General features: G+C 41.2%; 1 protein-coding gene across 2 annotated transcripts in view; it reads left to right on the top strand.

Annotated features, from left to right (window-relative positions):
* ZNF182 (zinc finger protein 182) overlaps nt 1-22,172 on the top strand; it is a 31,045-nt gene that overhangs the window by 528 nt on the left and 8,345 nt on the right. Inside the window, exons 2-3 of one of the 2 annotated variants that reach the window (XM_007991555.3) lie at nt 386-448; nt 21,971-22,097. In XM_007991555.3, the coding sequence (XP_007989746.3) occupies nt 398-448; nt 21,971-22,097 (178 nt within the window). In that variant the 5' untranslated portion in view covers nt 386-397. Of the gene's footprint in view, nt 1-385; nt 449-16,652; nt 16,792-21,970; nt 22,098-22,172 lie in introns of those variants that run through there. The other variant, XM_037992947.2, reaches the window with a different exon arrangement.

A 22,172-nucleotide genomic window follows, 5' to 3' on the forward strand; every position in this document is an offset into this window, starting at 1 on the left:
CTTTTATATTTTGTCATTATTAATCCCTTATGTGTCATAGAGGATCGTTTAAGTTTGGCATTATTAAAAGCAATGCTGAGACGTGGGTACGAACAGAGAAATTATGATACATTATGATAAATTATTTCCTTAAGGAAAATACCTAGAAATACACTTTATAGGTCAGTACACAATTTAAGATATGTGTATATAAAACCTTTTGTGTTCAATGTTCGCATGAAGAGTGAATAATACATAGATTGTTAAAATCACATGGTTGCCCAGACTCTTCCAGAGAGCAGTCTGATGGCCAGCTGATGTGAGGGGATTGCTAGGCAGCTAATTCTGGGCACTGAAAGTCTGATGGGGTCTCCTCATCTGCTCTACTCTTCTCCATTTGTTCCAGCTCAGCCGTTACATGCACATATCTGCTTTTTCCCAAGAAGAGCAGGAAATGGCCAAACCCCAGGTAAGTATGTTGTCTGTTTCTTCATTCCTGTTTTACTGTGGATGTAGCGAAATACGTGGAGATCCCTGCCATAAAATAGGAAAGTATTTGTAAATAAGGATTAGGATTAGACAAAATAAGAGACAACAGATCAAGGCCAAGTTAGAATGTAGAGGTGTGCAGGACTCAGGGTATTAACAGATATTGATGTTGGGCTGTCAGTTCCTCTTTGAGCCTTCTGGTAGCCAAAGGAAACATAAGCAGTACCTTGGCTCACCTTACTCATCAGGAGAGAGCACACAGCCTTCATGGGAAGTCAAGGTTGCCTGGAATTGTGTTTAAAGGTATTTCTTTGCTGGGTCTTCATGTGGATAGTGCAGTTGCCCTCATCCACAGCCTGGTGACAAATGCTTTCCTGCAGATAATGTCCTATAGCTTTCCTCAGTGAGCTGGAGATATCACATCAAAATGTAACTTGGGAATGAAATCTCTTAGGGAACCTGCTTGTCTTTCCAATGATTTTCCTGAAGCAGTTTTCTTAGTTGGACTTTGAATTATCTTTTGTCCAAGAGACAAAAATTTTTCAGATACCTGCAACCCACCGTATTTTTTCTTTCACTTTAAACATTTTTATTTTTTAAATTAACATACAGTGAAATTGATTTTTCTGTTAGATTGGTGTAACTAATCTATAGGACAGATAATAGTTTCATCACCCCAAAAAACTCCTTCATGCTACTCTGTTAATAGTCATATCTTCCCCAACCTGTAACCTCAGGAAGTGGCAGGTCTGTTCTGTGTCACTATAGTTTTGTCTTTTCAAGAATGTCATATAAGTGGGGTATCATGTATTATGTAACCTTTTCTTTCTGAGATGATTGATTTACATGCAATTGAAAGAATAATACAGAGAAATCCTGTGTACTTTTTTCCTAGATTCCCCCAATGATAACATCCTGCAAAAACCATAGTACAATATCAAAGTCAGGATGTTGACACTGATATGGTCAAGCCCCATCATCACAAGGATCCCTCAAGTTGTCCCTTACGGCCATAGCCACTACCCTTCCTCCACCATACCCATTCCTAAACTCTTGGCAGCTACAAATCTGTTTTCCGTTTTGGGAATTTTGTCATTTCAAGAATGTAATAGAAATGGATCGTATGGTATGTGACCTTTTGGGATTTTTTTGTGTTTGTTTGTTTGTTTCCACTCAGCACAATTCCCTGGAGATTCATCAAAGTTGTGTGTGTCAGTAGTTGTTTCTTTGTTACTGCTGAATAGTAGTCCATGGTATAAATGTTCCCCAGTGTATTTATCCATTCTCCTGTTGAAAGACATTTGGGTTATTTCCAGTTTTTGGCAATTATGAGTAGAGCTACTTTAAACAATCTTGCACAGGGCTTTGTGTGAACATAGGTTTTCATTTCTGCGAAGTAAATATTGGATTACTGGGTCATATGGTAAGTGTATGTTTAACTTTTTAGGAATCTGCCAAATTATTTTCTAGAGCGGTTGAACCATTTTTCATTTCTCCCAGCAATGTATGAGTTCCAATTGTTTCATATTTTTGTCAGTACTTGGTATTGTCAGTATTTTTTATGTAGTCGTTTATCTCATAATGATTTTAATTTGCATTTCCTTAATGGTTAAAGATGTTAAGCATCTTTATATATGCTTATTTACTTTTGGTCTATCCTCTTGATGAATGTCTGTTCAAAAGTTTGTGCCCATTTTTCAACTGGGTTTTCTTGCTGTTGAGTTTTGAGAGTTCTTTATATATCCTTTATACAGGTCCTTTGTCAGATACACGGTTCGCAAATGCTTTCTCCAAGTGTATTGCTTGTCCTTTTCTTCTCATACGTTGTTGTTTGCAGAGCAAAACTTTTTAATTTGGAAAATTTCCAATTTATGAATCATTTATTTATGGATCATGCCCTTGGTGTCATGTCTAAGAACTTTGCCTAACACTAGGTCATGAAGATTTTCTCCTATTCTATAATTTTATAGTTTTAGATTTTACATTCAGATAGATGATTCCTTTTGCATTAATTTTTTTTTTTTTTGAGATGGAGTCTCACTGTATTGCCCAGGCTAGAGTGCAGCAGCGCCATCTCGGCTCACTGCAACCTCCACCTCCTGGGTTCAAGTGATAAGAATCACTTGCCTCAGCCTCCCGAGTAGCTGGGACTACAGGCATGCACCACCACACCTGGCTAATTTTTATATTCTTAGTAGAGTCGGGGTTTCACCATGTTGGCCAGGCTGGTCTCGAACTCCTGACCTCAGGTGATCCACCCGCCTTGGCCTCCCAAAGTGGTGGGATTACAGGCATGAGCCACTGCGCCTGGCCCTTTTGCATTAATTTTTGTGTAAGGTGTGAGGATTAGGTCAGGGTTCATTTTGCATATGGATTTCTAATTGTTCTAACCCCAATTGTTAATAATTTTTTTTTGCTTTTATTATTTTATTATTTAATTTTTATTTTATTTTATTTTATTTTTTTGAGACGGAGTCTCGCTCTGTTACCCAGGCTGGAGTGCAGTGGTGCGATCTCAGCTCGCTGCAAGCTCCGCCTCCTGGGTTCACACCATTCTCCTGCCTCAGCCTCCCGAGTAGCTGGGACTACAGGCGCCCACCACCACGCCCGGCTCATTTTTTGTATTTTTAGTAGAGACGGGGTTTCACCGTGTTAGCCCGGATGGTCTCGATCTCCTGACCTCGTGATCCACCCGCCTCGGCCTCCCAAAGTGCTGGGATTACAGGCATGAGCCACTGCTCCCGGCCTTAAATTTTTTTTTGAGATGGAGTCTCGCTCTGTCGCCCAGGCTGGAGTGCAGTGGTGTGATCTCAGCTCACTGCAACCTCCGGCTCCCAGGTTCAAGCAATTCCCCTGCCTTCCTCCTGAGTAGCTGGGACTACAGGCATGCACCACCATGTCTGGCTAATTTTTGTATTTTTAGTAGAGATGGGGTTTCACCATGTTGGGCAGGCTGGTCTCAAACCGCTGACCTCAGGTGATCGCCTGCCTCGGCCTCCCAAAGTGCTGGGATTACAGGCGTGAGTCACTGTGCCCGGCCTTATTATTTTAAATTGACACATAATAATTATACGTATTTATGGGGTATACTGGGATGTTTTGGTAAATGTCTACAATGTGTAATGATCAAATCAAGATAATTAGCATATCCATCTCAAACATTTATTTCTTAATATTGAGAACATTGAAAAGCCTCTCTTCTGGCTATTTGAAAATATACACTAAATTGTTGTTAATTATGGTCACCCTACAGTGCTGTAGAATGCTAGAACTTATTCCTCCTATCCAGCTCTACTTATGTATCTGTTAACCAACCTTTGGCTACCCACCCCCCAACCCTTCCCTGCCTCTAGTAACCACTGTTCTTTTATGAGAACAACTCTACTTCTGTGAGAACTTTTTAAGCTTCTACATATGAGTGAGCACATGCAGTATTTATCTTTCTGTGCCTGGCTTATTTTACTTAGGATAATGTTCCCCAGGTTCATCCATTGTTGCAAATGGCAGAATTTCCTTCTTTTTTCTTTTTTTCTTTTTTTGAGATGGAGTCTTGCTTTGTCGCCCAGGCTGCTTGGCTCACTGCAACTTCCGCCTCCCAGGTTCAAGTGATTCTCCTGCCCCAGCCTCCTGAGTAGCTGGGATTACAGGCACCTGCCACCATGCCCGGTTAATTTTTCTATTTTTAGTAGAGATGGGGTTTCACCATGTTGGCCAGACTGGTCTTGAACTCCTGACCTCAGGTGATCTGCCTGCCTTGGCCTCCCTATGTGCTGGGACTACAGGCGTGAGCCACTGCTCCCGGCCTGAATTTCCTTCTTTTTAAAGGCTGAATGATATTCCGTTGTGTATATATGCCACATTTTCTTTATCCATTCATCCACTGATGGAAACTGAGGTTGATTCCATAACTTGGCTGTTGCGAATAATGCTGCAATAAACATGGGATTGTAGATATCTCCTTGACATACTAATTTCAGGTCCTTTGGATATATACCCAGGAGTGACATTACTGGATCATATGGTGATTTTTTTTTTTTTTTTTTTTTTGAGATGGAGTCTTGCTCTGTCACTTAGGCAGGAGTGTAGTGGTGCGATCTCGGCTCACTGCAACCTCTGCCTCCGGGGTTCAAGAGATTCTCCTGCCTCAGCCTCCTGAGTAGTTGGGACTACAGGCGCCCACCACCACGCCCAGCTAATTTTTTTGTATTTTTAGTGGAGACAGGATTTCGCCATGTTGGGCAGGCTGGTCCCAAACTCCTGATCTCAGGTGATCCACCTGCCTCGGCTTCCCAAAGTGCTGGGATCACAGGTGTAAGCCACCACACCCGGCCTCCTCTAAGCACTTCTTTAGCTGCATCCCACAAATTTTCATATGTTGTATTTTCATTTTTATTCAGTTTGAAGTATTTTCTAATTTTCTTTGAGACTTCCTCTTTGACCAATATATTATTTAGAAGAATGATGTTTAATTTTCAAGTACCTAGAGATTTTCCTGTTATCTATTACTATAAAAAATTCATTATGGTCTGAGAACATATTATACTTTGTATGATTTCAGGTCTTTTACACTTGTTAAATTTGGTTTTCTGACTCATGGTCTTTCTTGGTGAATGTTCCATGTGCACTTGAAAAGAATGTATATACAAAATTAGCCAGGCGTGGTGGCACGTGCCTGTAGTCCCAGCTACTTGGGAGCCTGAGGCAGGAGAATCCCTTGAACGCGGGAGGCAGAGGTTGCAGTGAGCCAAGATCACGCGACTGCACTCCAGCCTGGGCGACAGAGCGAGACTCCGTCTCAAAAAAAAAAAAAAGAAAAAGAAAAGAATGTATATTCTGTTGTTTTACAGGAGTGTTTTGTAGATCTCAATTGCATACAGTTGGTTGATGGTGTTTAGTTCTATATTCTTGCTGATTTTCTGTCTACTGGTTCTATCAGTTACTGAGAAAAAAGTATTGAGTATACAGTTATTATTGCAGATTTGCCTGTTTCTCCTGTCAGTTGTATCAGTATCCCTTCATATATTTTGAAGCTCTGTTGTTAGATGCATACACTTTTAGGAGTGTTATGTCTTTTTAGTGAATTAATTAATTTTTTTTTTTTTTTTTTTTTTTTTTTGAGATGGAGTCTTGCTCTGTCACCCAGGCTGGAGTGCAGTGGTGCGATCTTGACTCATGGCAACTTCCCCTTCCTGGTTTCAAGTGATTCTCCTGCCTCAGCCTCCTAAGTAGCTGGGATTACATGTGCCCGCCACCACGCCCAGTTAATTTTTGTATTTTAGTAGAGACGGGGTTTTGCCATGTTGGCCAGGCTGGTCTTGAACACCTGACCTCAGGTGATCCACCCGCCTCAGCCTCCCAAAGTGCTGGGATTACAGGTGTGAGCCACTGTGCTTGGCTGGTGAGTTTTTTTATCCTTATGTCATTCATTATCCTGGATGAGTTTTGGCTCTGAAGTCTACTTTGGCTGTTATTAAATATGGTCACTCCAGTTTTCCTTTGGTAGTATTTCAGTGGTATACTTTTTTCCATTCTTTCTTTTATCCTACCTGTATTATTATATTTGAAGTATGTTGTGTGTGTGTGTGTGTGTGTGTGTGTGTTTTAGCAGGGTCTCCCTCTCATCCAGGCTGGAATGCAGTGGCATGATCTCGGCTCACTGCAGCCTTGACCTCCCGGGCTTAAGTGATCCTCCCACCTCAACCTCCCAAATAGCTGGGACCACAGGCACACACCACCACAATTGGCTAATTTTTTGTAGAGATGAGGTTTTGCCATGTCTCCCAGGCTGGTCTCGAACTCCTGAGCTCAGGTGATCTGCCTACCTCGACCTCCTAAAGTGCTGGGATTACAGGCGTGACCCACTGCACCCCACCAGGATATTCTTTTAGACAGCATGTAGCTAGGTATATTAGTCTGCTCAGGCTGCCATAACAGAGTACCACAGATTGGGTGGGTTAAACAACAGAAGTCAATTTTCTCACAGTTCCAGAAGCTGGGAAGTCCCAGATTAAGGTACTAACTGATTTGGTTTTAGCCTCAGGCACTCTTTCTGACTTGCAGCTGGCCACCTTGTTGCTGTGTCCTCATATGGCCTTTCCTCTGCTCACACACACACAGCAAGCTCTGATGTCCATTTCTCTTATATGTATACCAGTTCTGCTGGGTTTGGGCCCCACCCTTATGACCTCATTTAACCTTCATTGCCTTTATAAAGGCCCAGTCTCTAAATACAGTTACATTGCAGGTTGGGGCTTCAATGTATGAATTTGTGGGTGGAAGTACAATTCAGTCCATAACAGTTGGGTAATATTTTTTTAATCCATTTTGAAAATTTCTTCCTTTTAATTGGTACATTCAGTCCATTGACATTTAATGTAATTATTGATACTCTTGGATTTAGGTATTTACCACTTTATTACTTGTTTTCTGGTTTTTCTCCCTTTTTTGTTCCTCTGTTTCTCATTTTCTGCCTTCTTTTGGGTTATTTGAACATTTTCTTAGATTGCATTTTTATTTGTCTATTGTGTTTTTTACTATATCTGTTTACAGAGTTACATTTTTTTTTTTTTTTGGTGGTTGCCTTGCAAATTACTGTGTATATTTAAGTTTACACAACATGCTTAGAATCAATATTTTACCTCTTGAAGTGGAGTGTGTGAACCTTACCATCTTATAAACCCCTTTTCCCTCTCCCCTTTATGTTTTTGTTGTCTTATGTATTAATATTACTTTCATATATACTGAAAATTCTACCATAAAATGTTATTTCTCTTCCAACTGTCAAATGTATTTTAAAGAACTCAAGGATAATCTATTGTATTTACCCAGATTTTTACCACTTTGATGTTCTTCCTTCATTGTTCATAACCTAAGTTTCCTTCTGATATCAATTGCCTGTTATGAAGAACTGCCTTTGGCAGTTTTTTCAGAGCAAGTCTGCTGGTAACATAGTCTTGGTTTTCCTTCCTTGAGAATGTCTTCATTTCACCTTCATTTCTGAAGGAAATGTTTACTGCCTGTAGATTTTTCAGTGGACTGTTGTTTTCTTTTGGAACTTTCACAATGCTGTTCCACTTCTTCTGCATGCCCTGGTTTCTCATGAGAAATCCACAGTCATTTAAATAGTTGTTCTCCTGTAAATGATATGTTGTTTTTCACTTGTCCTTAGTTTTCAGCAGTTTGGTGATGATGTGTCTGAGTGTGGATTTCTTGGGGTTATCCTGTTTTGAACTTGCTGAGCCTCTTGAACATACAGATTTTTGTCTTTTGCCAAATTTGGGAAAGTGTTCAGGAATTATTTCTTCAAGATATTTTTCTGTACTATCCTCTTTCTCCTCTCCTTTTGGAACTCTGATGGTGTGAATTTTGGACCTTTTGGTATTGTCCCACAGGTCTCAGAATCTGTTCATGTTTCTGCAGTGTTTTTTCTATTTTTGGGATTAGGTAATCTTTGTTGGTTTACCTTGAAGCTTACTTGCTCTTTTCTCTGTTCTCTGTTGTGTTGAGTCCATCAATTGAGAGTTTATTTCAGTTATTATCTTTTTCAGTTTCAAAATTTTCATTTGGTTCTTTTTTTTATTTTATTTTTGAGACAGAGTCTCGCTCTGTTGCCCAGGCTGGAGTGCAGTGGTACGATCTCGGCTCACTGCAACCTCTGCCTCCTGGGTCCAAGCGATTCTTCTGCCTCAGCCTCCCAAGTAGCTGAGACTACAGGCGCCTGCCACCGTGCCTGGCTAATTTTTGTATTTTTAGTAGAGATGGGGTTTCACCATATTGCCCAGGCTGGTCTTGAACTCCTGACCTCGTGATCCTCCCACTTCAGCCTCCCAAAGTGCTGGGATTGCAGGTGTGAACCACCGCACCCGACTGGTTCTTCTTTATATCTTCTGTTTCTTTGGTGAAACTTTCTATTTTTTTTGTTGGTTCCTGGAGTGTTTGCCCTTACTTCTTGGGGTGTTTTTATAATAGCTATTTTAAATACTTTCTCAAATAATTCCAACATCTGTGTAATCTCAGTGATGGTGTCTGTTGATTGTTTTCTGTCATACAAGTTGAGATTTGATTGGTTCTTTGTGTACCATGTAATTTTGTATCGTGTCCTGGACATTTTGAAGATGCTGTTACAAGTTGGGGTTGTGTTTAAATCCTGAGGAGAAAGTTGATGTTTTTGTTTGTGATAGTCAGTCAGCCTGATTGAGTTCAGGCTGCAAGTTCTAATCAGCCTTCTGTGGTTTGTGGTTTCAGTGTCAGTTCAGTTTTCAAACCTATGCAGTGCCATTCAGACCTGTCCTGTCTGTGTGTGACCCTGTGGCCATTCTGGGACAGAGGCGGGCAGTGGTTTGTCCCTTAGTTCAGTTCTCAAAGTGTTCGCTTTTCTGTTTAAGATTAGATCCATCCATGCACAGCTTGAGGGTGAGCCCGGGAGTGGATAAATGATTGTATGGGGTGAACTCCTCCTCTCCATGATTTCCTGTGTACTTTTTGGTTCCCTGTGGCCCTCCTTGTCCATCTTCCTGACAGAAAACTGAGACTCTACTTACTGTGCTATGCTACACACTTCCCCCAACTGTGCCTGGTTCTTTTTACCACTCTTCAAGCCAGATCCAGAGGGCTGCTTCTTGAGTTCTCTCTCTCTCTGCATCTCAGTGCTCTCTTCTTGGTTTGATAATGCCTTGATCCTGGGCCGGGAGATACCAGAGAATAAATGGCAAACTCACAGTCCATTTAGTGGTACTTTAAATTCTGATGTTTTCCCATAATCTACTTGCTCCTTTTTTTTTTTTTTTTTTTTAAATTTTCAGAGTCATGAAACTGCTAGTTCATGTGTTCTGTCCAAGTTTTTGTTCTGTTTTGTTTTGTTTTGAGACGGAGTCTTGCTCTGTCGCCCAGGCTGGAGTGCAGTGGCACAGTCTCGGCTCACTGCAACCTCAGCCTCCCAGGTTCAAGTGATTCTCCTACCTCAGCCTCCCAGTTAGCTGGGATTACAGGCGCCCGCCACCACACCTGGCTAATTTTTGTATTTTCAGTAGAGACAGGGTTTCACCATGTTGGGCAGGCTGGTCTCCAACTCCTGACCTCAGGTGAGCTGCCCACCTCGGCCATCCAAAGTGCTGGGAATACAGGCATGAGCCACCATGCCTGGCCTTTGTCCAAGTTCTATACTTGTATTCATTGGGAAAGACAGGGTAGAATGTGCTTCTTCCATCTTGCTTGTGCCATACCACACTGCCCACAGGACCAAGATCTTGGGTATGTACTTGTGTGCTCCTGTTGCCTCGCACCAGCCAGAAGGCACTGCACCAAACCTGTCTGCCATCTTAGCTGCATTTTACCACCATCACTGTGGGCCTTTGGCAAACCATAGTTGCCATACTGCTGAACTGCCAGGCAGATTCTGCAAGCAATGGGAAGGTTGGCTGTGCACTCACATATCTTTTTATTGTTGTTTCATTGTGGGATTTTTTTCTCCTCTACTGGTCTTTTTTTTTTTTTTTTTTTTTTTTTTTTTTTGAGATGGAGTCTTGCTCTGTTGCCGGGCTGGAGTGCAGTGGCATGATCTTGGCTCACTGCAACCTCCACCTCCCGGGTTCAGGCAGTTCTTCCTCAGCCTCCCGAGTAGCTGGGACTACAGGTGCGTGCCACCGCACCCAGCTAATTTTTTTTTTACTTTTAGTAGAGAAGGGGTTTCACCATGTTGGCCAGGATGGTCTTGATCTCTTGACCTCATGATCCGCCCGCCTCAGCCTCCCAAAGTGCCAGGATTACAGGTGTGAGCCACTGCGCCCAGCCTCTTCTGCTGGTCTTACAAAAGAAATGGAACTCTCTCATTGCAGATGGAACGGTTGCACAAAAACTACTCAGGAATCTAAAAAAGATGTGAATATAAAAAGGCACAATTGGCCAGGCACGGTGGCTCACGCCTATAATCCCAGCACTTTGGGAGGCCGAGGCAGGTGGATCACCTGAGGTCAGGAGTTCAAGACCAGCCTGGCCAACATGGCGAAACCTTGTCTCTACTAAGAATACAAAAATTAGCTAGGTGTGATGGCGGGTGCCTGTAATCCCAGCTACTCAGAAGGCTGAGGCAGGAGAATTGCTTGAACCCGGGAGGCGGAGGTTGCAGTGTGCAGAGATCGCACCACTGCATTCCAGCCTGGGCAACAGAGCAAGACTCCATCTTACACACATAAAAAAGTATGATTGGTTAAATCACCCTCTGGAGAGGAGGGGACTCATCTTCACAGTTTGCTAAAAGTCCCTAGGGAAGTTTGTCTCTCATTCTTTCCACCCCTTCCTCTGATTCCCTTTCTCCTCCCTATGTTTTTATATAGAGTTGGTCATTTTTCTGCTCTGTTGTTCCTGGTTCTTTCTTGATGCTTTGAGATTCATTCTTTTATCACTTCCCTTGTGTTAGAAGAACTTCCTTTAGGCATTTTCTTAAGAGTAGGTCTGCCAGAGACAAATTCTTTTAGTTTTCCTTCACCTGAGAATGTCTTAATTTCCCCTTCATTCCTGAAGGATAACTTTGCCAGATATAGAATTGGTGGTAGACAGTCCCTTTTTGTTAGCACTTGAAAAATATTATGCCACTTTTTTCTAGCCTCCATGGTTTCTGATGAGAAATCTGCTGTCATTCAAATGTTTTTTTGGTTGTTATTTTTTGTTTTGATTTTTTACCTATAAGTAATGCATTGTTTTTCTCTGGTTGCTTTCAAAATTTTTTCTGTTTCTGTAGTTTTCAGAAGCTTAATTTTGTCATGTCTTGGCATGAATTATGGATTTGGTCAGCTTCTTGAATCTGCAGGTTTATGTCTTTTGCCAAATTTGGGAAGTTTTCAGGTATTATTTCTTCAAATACTCTTGTAACCGCCTTCTGTTTCTCCTCATCTCCTTCTGGAATGGCAATGATATGAATTTTGATCTTCTGTTATAGTCCCATGTGTCCCTGAGATTCTTTTCTTTTTTTTTTTTTCAGTTTTTTTTTCACTTGTTTTTCAGATTGAGTAAATTCTATTGATCTTTTCTCAGGTTCACTGATTCTGTCCTTTGTCATCACCACTAAACTATTGATCTCATTCAGTGAGTTTTTATTTGCTTGTATTTTTTGGTTCTATAATCTCCATTTTGTTCTCTGTTTCATAACTTCTGTTTCTTTGCTGAGATTTTGTGTCAGAAGAACTTGTAATCATGGGAGCATTTTTGTGTTGGCTGCTACAAATCTTTGTAAATTGTTACTGGGCTGAATTGTGTCCTCCTCAAATTCCTACATAAGTACCAGAATTAGTGCAGAACGTCCAAGTTAAGGGCTTATTCCCGCAAGACTACCTCCACTTCAGATGCCAGCCATGAGTGGGGTGCCCAGGCTACCTGCGTTTCTGCCTGGTTGACTACAAATTCAGAGATTCTCATGTACCCTTCAGGTTCAGTTATTTGTTAGAACAACTCACAGAACTCAGGAAAGCACTTATGATTATTAGTTTATTATGATGGATACAACTCAGGAACAATCAAATGGAAGAGTTCTATAGAGCAAGGGATGGAAGAGTACAGAGTTTCCTTCCATGCCCTCTCTGGGTGTGCCGCCCTCCCAACACAGTGTGTTCGCTAAACCAGAAGCTCCCTAACCCTGCCATTGAGGGGTTTCTATGGCAGTTCCATAATATGGGCATGATTGATTAAATCATTGGGCATTGGTGATTAACTCAGTCTGTAGCCCCTGTCCCCTCCCTAGAGATCTGGGGGTTGGCCTGAAAGTTCTAACCTTCTAATAATATGCTTGGCTTTAAATTCTAACCCCATCCTGGTGGGGCTCCAGGGAATGTGGTTGTGCGTGTTGACACATGTGCCTTTCAGAGAATTCTTCTTTATCCTGGTGAGCGGCTTAGTGCCTGTGTCTGACCCATGACCAGGTGTTCCTCTCCCAGGAAACCTGTTTATTCTGGCAGACACCCTTGTGGCTCTTGTCTGACCTGGGTACAGCTTGTTCCTACCAAGATAGCCACTCTCTAGGAGAGCCCTGACTGGGAGAGAAGTTAGGTTTGGGTGTGTGGGGCAAGTGAGATGCAGAGGAGGCAACTCAACAGAACACAGGAAGTCACAGAGGCAGCACATTCCTTACAGGTCCAGATGGAAGAGGGCAGCACACCTCGCAGGGATAATGGGATGCAGAGAGCTGTCCACGACATACATGCTCAGTCAGTGAGTGGGGACAGAGAGAGGCATGGGGGGACGGAGCTGTGGGGTGAAGTCTTTTCATGGAGAGTTTTAACTGATGGGTTTAGAGCAAGCAGGCGCAAGTTCCATGGAGTCACGCTGTGACTGGGAGGTGGTCACTGCGGCATATCTGCTCAGTCCACGCGGGGTGTGGGGATCAGAGGGGCGAGTCAAGTAGGTTGTGTCTAGCTGTCCCCTAGGGAGATGGTCACCAGTAGATGGTTGTATAAGGTTGATATCTGAGTCAACCACATTGAGGAACAGGGAGGAGGTAGAGAACTGGAGACTGTGTCAAGGGTGACTGAGTCCTGCTTCTTGTACAAGAAAGTCCAACTTATATTCATAGTGGATGCTAAAGCAACATAAAATTCCAGGAACTCACTACACAGGGGACAAACAGTGCTTCCTTGGTTGGGTGCCTGTTGTGTCCAGATTTTCTCCTGCTGCATCTGCATGGTATCTGTTCTCTGGGTGAGAGAGCCAATTCTTTGGCCAGCAGGGATGAAGAGCATTTCCTGGCTGGGTGCTTGTTGTGTGGGGATCCCCCTGCCATCCTCCCTGACCGCCAGGTGACTTGAAGTGGAGAGGGAGTGTCTAGATAGGGGAAGGAAGTCTCAGGCTCAGTGGAGAAGAAGAGCACTTCCGGTGGCTGCTTATTGTCAGCAAGGCTCCAGATTAATCTCCTTTGCTGGTGTCACAGGCTTGTCTGGTGTTGTTGGAAGGACTCCTGCTGATTTGGGAGAAGACAGAGACTACCTAGGCTGCGTTCTGTTGCTAGGTTGGGGGTTTAGAGACACAGGCCTGGGTTGCCTTCCGTTGTTGGGGTGAGGGGATCATAAGATGTCCTGCCACTGTTTAAGTCCTTAGGTCTCTAACATGTGTGCTTTCCTCTTTCCTCCTTTCAGAGTCCTCTTATGGTTGTCTCTTGCATTACTTTCAGAGTTTATAGTTGTACTTCATGGGGAAGAGCAGGGAAAGAGGAGTCTCTGCCATCATGTCAGGACTAGAAGTCTACCATTTCTATCTAATATCCATTTCTTTGAAACAAGGAAGGCTTGTAAGTATACAGTTTGCCACCTTGTGGTTTTCACTCAGTGTGGTAATTTAACAAATACTCATCAAATGAATAACCAAAGTGTTGTCACCTTTTCCTTCTTAACAGTTGCACAAGATTATTGTATTAGTCATTTCAGGCTGCAATTATGAAATACCAGAGATTGGGTGGTTTAAACAACAGAAATCTGTGTTCTTACAGCTGTGGAGGCTGGAAGTCCAGGATCAAGGCACCAGTAGGGTTGGCTTCTGGTGAGGCTGCTCTTCCTGACTTGCTGAGGGCTGTCTTCTCGCTGTGGCCTCATATGGCCTTTCTTCTTTGGGTGCAGGGAGAGAGAGAGGGAGCTCTGGTGTCTTTTTCTCTTCTTATAAGGACACCAGTCCTCTTGGATGAGGAACCTACCCTTATGGCCTTATTTAACCTTAATTACCTCCTTAAAGGCTCTCCCTCTACATATAGTCACATTGGGGGTTAGGATTTCAACATACAGATTTTGGGGGGACATAATTCAACCCATAACAATTATAATTCAAGCATAAACCATCATTTTTCTTTTGTTCCCTTATTGATAGAATTTTGGGTTGCTTCCATTTTTGTTTTAACAAAGAGAGTTAGGAAGGGAATGAATGTGTATGTCTGTATTCTTGTGGAGACATTTCTGTAGGATAGATTCCTATAACTGGAATTTCTGAAATAAAGAAATTGTTTTAATTTTTAAGAGGACTTGCCAAATTATCTTCTAAAAAGGCCTAACAAGGTCATGCTGTCACTAAGAGTGCAACAGAATGCTTGTTTCTGAATATTTTCCCCACAAGCATGTATTATCAGTGTTTTTATACCTTGCCAATCATATAATTGATGGATGATTGCTCACTTTCATGTATTTATTAATGAGCTTGACCAAATTTCCACATGTGCTAGCCATTTCCTGTAGAGAAGTTGCGAGAATAGTTCAATGAATAATTGTATAGCTTTTATCTGGATTCACCAGTTTTTGACCTTTTGCCACATTTATTTTTACTTTATTTCTGTATACATATGCGTATGTGTGTGTCTGCATACACACATATGTATGCATTTATTTTGGGGGTGACAGTTTGATAGTTAATGGCAGACGCAATAGCATAATGACAGCTTACTCCTGCTAGCCACTTCAGATAGTCTTTATGTTAGTCATCACTGTGCAGACCCTAGTGGGGCTGTATGTTGAGCCCTGTACAACCTAGTACCTGTCCATTAATTTTTTAGTGAGAAGCCCATCAGTCTCTTATTTTGAGACCCTGTTATTGAGTAACCAGACCCAGATTTTTGGAGGAAGGCTGTTGCCCAGATTATTTAGGGAAGGGTACCTGATTTGCATTTTTATGGATATTGTAGATATCAACAAAAATATATTTGTAGACGTTGGTGATTAATTTTTATTATTTTGTCAGTAGCTGTTTTTTGTTAATGCCTGAGAATTTGTCAGCTATGATTCAGATTTTGTTGTGGACTAATTGACCTGACCTCCTGATGAACGCTACTCTGGCTCAATAATCAGCAGGAGTAGCATGAACAAACCTAGAAATTTGAATTAATGATCATCATTCTCCAATGAAGGTGCCTGGCCTAGGAATACAGATATTTGTAAGAGTGGGGCTGGCCAGAGGGGCCTGAGTCCTGGACTGTAAGTCTCTTTAGAGACTATAATGTCTTGGCTATATATTCCAAGTCTGATGTGGGGGCAGATTTCTCCTACAAAGCCTGACAGCTGAAGTCTTTGTAATTGTCATTGGTCAGGCCTTTTTCACACATAGAGTTTTAGCCAGGAGCTGGACTCCTCAATTTCCTAAGAGCAAGGACATTCTCCTATATCATTAAATTACACTGAACACACTCAGAAAGTTAACATTGATATAATACTATTATGCAGTATATATTCTTTATATTTTAATCTGGAAGACTTCCTCAGCATTTCTTCGTGTTTTATGTCTGTGACATTTTTAAAGCACATAGGCCATCCATATTGCAGAACGTCCCTCACTTTGGATTTGTCTGATGTTTCCTCATGGTTTGATTGAGTTCGTGCATTTCTGGCAGGAAAACAGTGTAAGTGATGTGTCCTTGTTGTATCACATCAGGGGCAAATGATGTCAATTTGTCTTCTTTTTTTTTTTTTTTTGAGACGGAGTCTCACTCTGTTGCCTAGGCTACAGTGCAGTGGCGCTATCTCGGCTCACTGTGACCTCCGCCTCCCGGGTTCAAGAGATTCTTGCGCCTTAGCCTCTCAAGTAACTGGGATTACAGGTGTGCGCCACTGCGCCTGGCTAATTTTTGTAATTTTAGTAGAGGTGGGGTTTCACTATGTTGGCCAGGCTGGTCTTGAACTCCTGGCCTCAAGTGATCTGCCCATCTCGGTCTCCCAAAGTGCTGGGATTACAGGTGTGAGGCCACCACACCCAGCCCAATTTGTCTCATTTTTGATGATATTAACTTTGATCACTTGTTTCTGTCACTAGCCACGTTTCTGTGCTGTAACATTACTATTTTTCCTTTGTAATTAATAACTAATGTGTGGATGATACTTTGAGGCTACATAATTGTCCCATTTTTCATCAAACTTTTCACCTATTAGTATTAATATCCATTGATGAATCTTGCCTGAATCAGTTATTGTGATGGGTACCAAATGACAATTTTCTAACTCTTATTATTTCTTCTGTATTTATTGTTATTTTACTATGAGGCAAACCTTCTTTATCTCCTTTATTTATAATCAGGAATAGAAAACTTTTATTTTTATGGGTTTTTATTTTATTCAATGAATATTACTGTCATTATTTCTATGGTCAGTAGTCCCTGAGTTGGCCTTGAGAGTCCCTTTAAGCTGGCTTTTGTGTCCTTTTGACACATCCCTATAATTTTCTGAACATTTTCTTTAGAAAAAAAAATTATAAAGAAAAGAGGTTTATTTGGGTCACAGTCCTGCAAGCTGTACAAGAAGCATGATACCAGCATCTGCATCTGGTGAGGCCTCAGGAAGCTTCTACTCATGGCAGAAGGCAAAGAGGGAACAGGTATGTCACATGGCAAGAGTGGGAGCACGAGTCAGGGAGGGAGGCACCAGACTCTTTAACAACCGGATCTTGTCTGAACAAATAGAGTGAAAAGTCACTCATCACCAAAGGAATGGCACCAAGCCATGCATGAGGGATCCATCCCCATTATCCAAGCACCTCCCACCGTGCCCTCCCTTTAACACTGGGGATCACATTTTTTCTTTTTTTTTTGAGATAGTCTCTCACTCTGTTGCCCAGGCTGGAGTGCAGTGGCGTGATCTCAGCTCTCACTGCAACCTCCACTTCCTGAGTTCAAGCAATTCTCATGCCTCAGCCTCCCGAGTAGCTGGGATTACAGGTATACACCACCACTGCCAGCTAATTTTTGTATTTTTAGTAGAGATGAGGTTTCACCATGTTGGCCAGGCTGGTCTCAAACTCCTGACCTCAAATCATCCACCCACCTTGGCCTCCCAAAGTGCTGAGATTACAGGCATGAGTCACCACATCCAACCAAGATCACATTTTAACATAAGATTTGGAGGGATAGATAGCCAAACTATATCAGTCCTAAAAGTGGAATTTTAAGACTTTGGTAGGTTTGGTCCATTTCTGAGCTCTGAGCGTTTTCTTATTTTCTGGCACAAGATGTTCCAGCCTTCATCTTTAACTTTACTTGCCCTAGCCCTGGAATCAGCCATTTCTCCAAGGAGCTCTGGTTCCTGTTAATGGATAATTATATTTAGAAACCAAAATCTGGGTGCTAGCTGTGCTCATTACTGCTGGGGCATCGTTACTTCTAGGCCCTTTCAGTGAACAGAGATGTGTGTATGGACATATATATCTACAGCTATATGTCTACATCTGTATGTGTACACACATACACCACACACACACACATACATATTTTGAGTTCATATAGCATCCTGGGAATCTTAGTCATCCCTCATTGTATATTTGCATCTCCCTTCTTTAACAGTGAGAGCACTGGTTCCTAGCATCAATAATTCACTCATTTGTTCAGTCTACAGTATACATAAAGTAGAGTCAGAATTGCTGCACCCACATCACTGTGGAAAACCAACCTGCTGAATATAATACACAATTTGTTTGTATGCCTTTTATCTTTAGACTAAGGATAATGTCAGGATCTCAACCTCTGCTTTCTTATTGTTTCCATTTATTTGTCTGGTTGACCATTGCCTATCCCTTTACTTTTAGCCTTCTTGAATCACTTTGTTTTAGTTGTATTTCTTGTATACAACATACAGCTGGATCTTGCTTGTGAGTCAATCTGGAGATCTTTTTTTAATAAGCCTTCTTAAGGCCTAATCACATTGATTGATTTGGCTGGTATGTTTGGTCTAAACTGACATCTTGTTTTATTTTATAATCATTATGTATATTATGTTGCAATGACTTCTGTATTAGTCAAGGTTCTCTCGAGGGACAGAACTAATAGGATAGATGAATATATGAGGGGGGGTTTATTAAGGAGTATTGACTCACACGATCACAAGATGAAGTCCCACAGTAGGTTTTCTGCAAGCTGAGGAGCAAGGAGCCAGTCTGAGTCCCAAAACCTCAAAAATAGGGAAGCCGACAGTGCAGCCTTCAGTCTGTGGCCAAAGACCCTGGCAAACTACTGGTGTAAGTCTAAGAGTCCAAAAGCTGAAGAACTTGGAGTCTGATGTTTGAGGGCAGGAAGCATCTAGCATGGGAGAAAGATGAAGGCCGAAAGACTCAGCAAGCCAGCTCCTCCCACCTTCTTTTGCCCTTTATTCTAGCTGCCCTGGTGCCGACCCAGACTGAGGGTGGGTCTGCCTTTCCCATTCCATTGATTCAAATGTTAATCTCCTCTGGCAACACCCTCACAGACACACCCAGGAACAATACTTTGCATCCTTCAATCTGATCAAGTTGACATTCAATATTAACCATTATAAGTCTACCCCTTGGCAACTTAAAACTGTACACATCTCCTGAAATCACACATAAATCTTCAAGTAAAGACAATAATAAGGTCATAATTACTTCTAACACGATACAGCTATCCCTGTCACAACTGGAAGCACACTAATTCTTAGCCTAAATGCTGTTACATAAAGTTAACAACAATTAAGTGCTGATATGAAGTCAATAAATCTTATGTCACATGATAAAGAAAAAAGGAAATAAAATGAAGATATTTTCTTAATACAGGTGTAAACATACACAGACATATTTTTAACAAAATAAGGAGGAAATCCTCGTGACAATTACAGTCCTCCTTTCTGCAGCTGCTCATATGGTCATAGCTGATATTGATAACTGCCTTCTTCTATCCATTCTGTATTCCCCTTGCCTTCAGCAAACACCTCAGTGGGTTGTGGTGTTTTACCCAGTAGAATGACCCAAACCTTCTTTCCTGAAGAGTCTGGGCCATTTGTAGTCCTGCCTGGAATGGGTTGGTGTAGTTTCCCATTGACCTTAATCACAGGGCATGGTAATACTAAGAGATGCCCTAAGGGATCTCCTGTATTCCACACATACTCTTCTTTACCTCCATTGTGGAGTATTAGACTGATTTCATCTTGATGGTGTGGGTCAGTCACCCCAACCAACACCCTTTGTAGCCTGTTGACTTACAGGTAGGAGGAGCCCAAAGTGGCCAGGTGGCAATCTTAACTTCCAGTTTAATGGAATCATTGTTGTGTCTCCTGGTGGCAGCATTCCTCCCTCTGGGACTAAGATCTCTAGGCCGGCAGAACATAATGTTGCAGGAACAGGAAGCAAAACTTTTGCTAGTGGGTCACTAGGGGTGATGGTGAATGGTGCCACTTCCACTTCCACACCTTGATTCAACTTAAGGGTTCTCAGTATACACTCAGGTTTAATAATTTGGTAGAATGACTCATAGAACTCAGGAAAGTAAATACTTATGATTACAGTTTTATTATAGCAAAAGGATACAAGTAGAACAAAGGGAGAGATGCATAGGGTGAGGTCTCAGAGGGTCCCAGCCATGAAGCTTCTGTTGTTCACCTTCATGTCACCCTCCCAACACATTGAGATGTGACAGTATGCACAGTATTGCTGACCAGGGAAGTAGTATTGTTGACAAGGAAAATATAGATGTATTTTCAGTCTTTGTAGTTTTTATTTCCCATAAATGTAATATATAAATGTAATCATGCAGTATGCAGCCTTTTGAGTCTGGCTTCTTTCACTTAGCATAATACATTTGAGGTTCATCCATGTTGTTGCATAAATCATTAGTTCTCTCATTTTTATTGCCATGTGGTATTATATTGTATGGAGGATTCCAGGTTGTTTATCCATTCACTGGTTGGAAAGCCTTTGATATGTTTCTAGGTTTTGATAATTAATAATGTAGCTACTATATAAATGTTCATGTACAGGGTTTTGGGTTTACCTAAGTTTGCATTTCACTGAGGTAAATAAACATGGGAGTGGGATTACAGGGTTGTATGGTAATATATGCTTAACTTCATAAACAACTGGAAAATCATTTTCCATAGTAGCCGTGTGCCATTTTGCATTCCTGCCTATGATAGGAGAGGTGCAGTTGCTCTACATCCTCACCAACACTTAGTATTGTCAGTTTTTTCCCCATTCTAATAGGTGTGTAATAGTATCTCATTGTGGTTTTAATTTACAGTTCCCTCATGCCTAATGATGTTGAGCATCTTTTTATGTGCTTATTTGCCATCTGTTTATCTTCCATGGTGAAGTATCTCTTTTGCCCAGTTGTTTTAATTTTGAAAGTTTTTTTCAATATATATTGTCAATACAAGTTATTTGCCAGATATTTGATTTGCAGATATTTTCTTCCATTCTGTGTCTTTTTAATCTCTTAACAAGTGTCTTTTGAATTTTGGTGTCACATCTAAGAAATACTTGTCCAACCCAAGGTTAAAAAGAATTTCTTCTTTTTTGAGTGCACAGTGAACCTGCTTCACAGCATGCAGTTCATTCATTTTCATTACTACACAGCATTCCATTGAATGATTGTGCCACAATTTACCCATTCTACTGTTGATGGACATTTGGACTTTATCTGTGATCTAGTATTAGAAATAGTGCTGCTATGAACATCCCTATATTTATTTTCTAGAGCACATGTGCCTGATTTTCTCTAAGATGTGTACCTAGGAGTAGAATTGCTGGGTCATGGTGTATGCAAACCATTAACCTTTGTAAATAATGCCAAACTGTTACCAACGCGATTATACCAGTTTATATTCCTGCTAATAGTGTGTAAGAGTTCTCATTTCAACACAATATTATGTGATTTTAGTCTGTTTAATTATAACCTTTCTTGTGGGTGTATAGTGCTGTCTCAATGTGGCTTAATTTTTCACTTACCTGATTGCTAATGGGGTTGAGTACATTATCTTATGTTCATAGATCATTTGGTTTTGCTTTTTAGTGAAGTACCTGTTCACTTCTCTTATCCATTCTTTTGTGTGTGATTTGAAGTACCTATTCACTTCTCATCCATTCTTTTGTGTGTGATTTTCTTATTGATTTGAAGGGGCTATTTTATATATTCTAGATACGATACCTTTCTCCCTCATGAAGATTGCCAGTAATTTCCCTATCTGTGGCTTGCCTTTTCATTGTAGTACTTTTGATCTGTAACACTTGTCTTTTCCTTTATGAGGGGTGCTTTTCATGTTTTGTTATAGAATTATTTCCCTACTCCAAAGCTTATGAAAACATTTTCCCATATTATTTTATAGACACTTTCCTCTCACATTAGATTTACAATTTACCTGTAGCTGATTTTTATGTATGGCTAGAGGGGTTAAATTTCGTTTTCTCCATATAGATATCTAATAACCCATTCACATCTATTGAAAAGGTCATCTTCTCCCTACTGCTTTACTGTGCCAACTTTGTCATAAATCAGGTGTCTATACATGTTTGGATTCCCTTTTTAGTTCCACTGGACTGTTTGTCTATCCTTGTGCTGATATGGCATTGTCTCAAATATTCTCTTACTTACTTTTTTTTTTTTTTTTTAACCATGATTTGTGATTCTCCCACAAAGTAGATCACTAACTTGATATGAAATAGACATCCAGTATTGGGTCGTCATGATGAACCAGGAACCCAATCAGAAGTTCCCCTGCATTTTATCCTCATCACCTAGTGGTCAGCATTTTAAAATAAAAGGAATGTACCATTACAGGGGCTAGTGACATTTGAAGATGTGGCTGTGGATTTCACCCAGGAGGAGTGGCAGTACCTGAACCTGCCACAGAGGACCCTGTACAGAGACGTGATGCTGGAGACCTACAGCAACTTGGTCTTTGTGGGTAAGAATGGCTTCCTTAGGTAATTTTGCTATTTATGATTATTGCATCCAATGGAAGGCATTTCCTTTCTCAGTT

Source organism: Chlorocebus sabaeus, chromosome X (genome assembly GCF_047675955.1).
Source record: "Chlorocebus sabaeus isolate Y175 chromosome X, mChlSab1.0.hap1, whole genome shotgun sequence".
In the NCBI taxonomy this organism is placed as follows: Eukaryota; Metazoa; Chordata; class Mammalia; order Primates; family Cercopithecidae; genus Chlorocebus; species Chlorocebus sabaeus.